This window comes from Enhydra lutris, unplaced genomic scaffold (genome assembly GCF_002288905.1).
Source record: "Enhydra lutris kenyoni isolate GAN:26980312 unplaced genomic scaffold, ASM228890v2 scaffoldscaffold59, whole genome shotgun sequence".
In the NCBI taxonomy this organism is placed as follows: domain Eukaryota; kingdom Metazoa; phylum Chordata; class Mammalia; order Carnivora; family Mustelidae; genus Enhydra; species Enhydra lutris.
The window spans coordinates 611,511-613,265 of NW_019154143.1; the positions used below are offsets into that span (position 1 = coordinate 611,511).

The window sequence follows — 1,755 nt, forward strand, 5'->3', positions numbered from 1 at the left end:
ATGGTAGAGAAAAGAGAAGAAAAGGTGTTTGTGTGACTGTATTGAGCGTCAGGGATTTATCCTGAGAAAAGATGGGGCAGGCCATTTCCTAGGCAGATGGCTGGGGAAGTTAGTTAGGAAGTTTTCCAGATTCCTAAGACCCCATGAACAGGTTAAGGACACACAGAGTACTCTCTTCACCTTCATGTCAGCTGGTTTGGTGGAGAATTTATCTCTCCGCTCCCCATGTTCATCGTATAGCAACACCACTCGGTCCACCATGCAGACGGCAAACTTGGCATTGTTCTGGGACCAAGCCATGCAGGTCACCTTTGCAGCTCCATCCTGCAGAGGCAGAGGGGGCAAAAAGAAGCCCAGCTGTTCGTCTAGAGTGACAAAAGCATTTCTAGTTCCTTTAGCTTTAGTGTGACTTTGGTCAATTCTCCACATCATAGTCCTTAAAACAAAAGATGCATCCTGGTCTCCAAGGCTATAAAACTCTGGCCCAGGAGAACAAGGTGCTTTAGAAACCCATAATGCAAATACACTTTGAGGTGACACGCAGAATCAACTGTACCGATGTGCCCCTGCAATGGCCTTCCTCCTTCATAGCTCAACTGAAATAAATTCAATTGGTCTGATAAGTTTTTTTTTTTAATAAGTTCTGGTCTTCGGCCATTCATTCAATATATACAATTTTTTTCATTCAATATTATTTTTTAAAGGTTTTATTTATTTATTTGACAGAGAGCGAGAGAGGGAACACAAGCAGGGGGAGAGGGAGAGGGAGAAGCAGGCTTCCCGGTGAGCAGGGAGCCCAATGTGGGGCTCAATCCCACGACCCTGGATCATGACCTAGCTGAAGACACTTCATGACTTAGCCACCCAGGCACTCCTCATTCAATATTTTTTTAATACCTTACTGAGAAAGGCATGTAGCCAGGGGCTGAGAGGAAGACAAAAAGCAAAATACGGTCCCTGCCCCCAGGCTAATAACATGGTGCAAAACAGGAAAAATCCCATTAGAGAGACCTATACAAAGCACGAGGATAGTTTGGAGAAGCCTGAAATCTGAAATCATTTTAGGTTTAAATGACCAACTTTAAGCTTTGAAGAATTGGATGTAGTTAAATGGGGGAAGTTATCTGAAGTAGAAGCAATGATAGGAGCAAAGGCAAATCTCATTAAGAGACAGTAACTTAATTTAGCTGAAACTATCTTGCAAATAGAACAGACGAAGTAAGGCAGGAAAAACAGGGAGGCCAGCGCAAAAAAACTTTGAAATTTGGCCAAGGAGTTTAGGCTTATTTGGTAGGAAAAAGACAGTGAAAGTTCTGGAACGGGGAGCAAAACAATCAGAGTTGAGATTTAAGATGAAAATGCCACCAGCTTATTTTTTTGTTTTTGTTTTTTAATTACCCCCCCCCCCAAATGACGCACTGCTCAGAAGTCCAATTTTGAAGTGATCATCTCCCAGTCGATTATTCTCTTCCACATCTGCCCACCACCTGGTCCTCAATGGTTCTGCACTAAGGACTTCCCTCCTTGAAATAAAACATTTAGCTTCTGCTCCAATTGTATGATTAATTACTTGGGCTCCAGAGCTCTGGTTTGAAACTTTGTTTCTTGTCACTCCTAACCCACCTACCTCCAAAGTCCCAGGTTTAAAAGGCCTTTTTTTTTTCTCCCCTCCATCAAAATCCTCAGAATCAGAAAATAGCCACACCATCACCTTTACCCACCTCCACCGCTTGATTAAATTAGGTTTGAAGGGCT

At 42.9% G+C, this 1,755-nt stretch overlaps 1 protein-coding gene across 1 annotated transcript in view; it reads right to left on the reverse strand.

The window, feature by feature from the left end:
* LOC111158379 (fibronectin type III domain-containing protein 4-like) overlaps window positions 1-1,755 on the reverse strand; it is a 13,426-nt gene that overhangs the window by 5,853 nt on the left and 5,818 nt on the right. Inside the window, 1 exon segment of the mRNA XM_022520387.1 lies at window positions 181-324. Within this exon segment, the coding sequence (XP_022376095.1) occupies window positions 181-324 (144 nt within the window).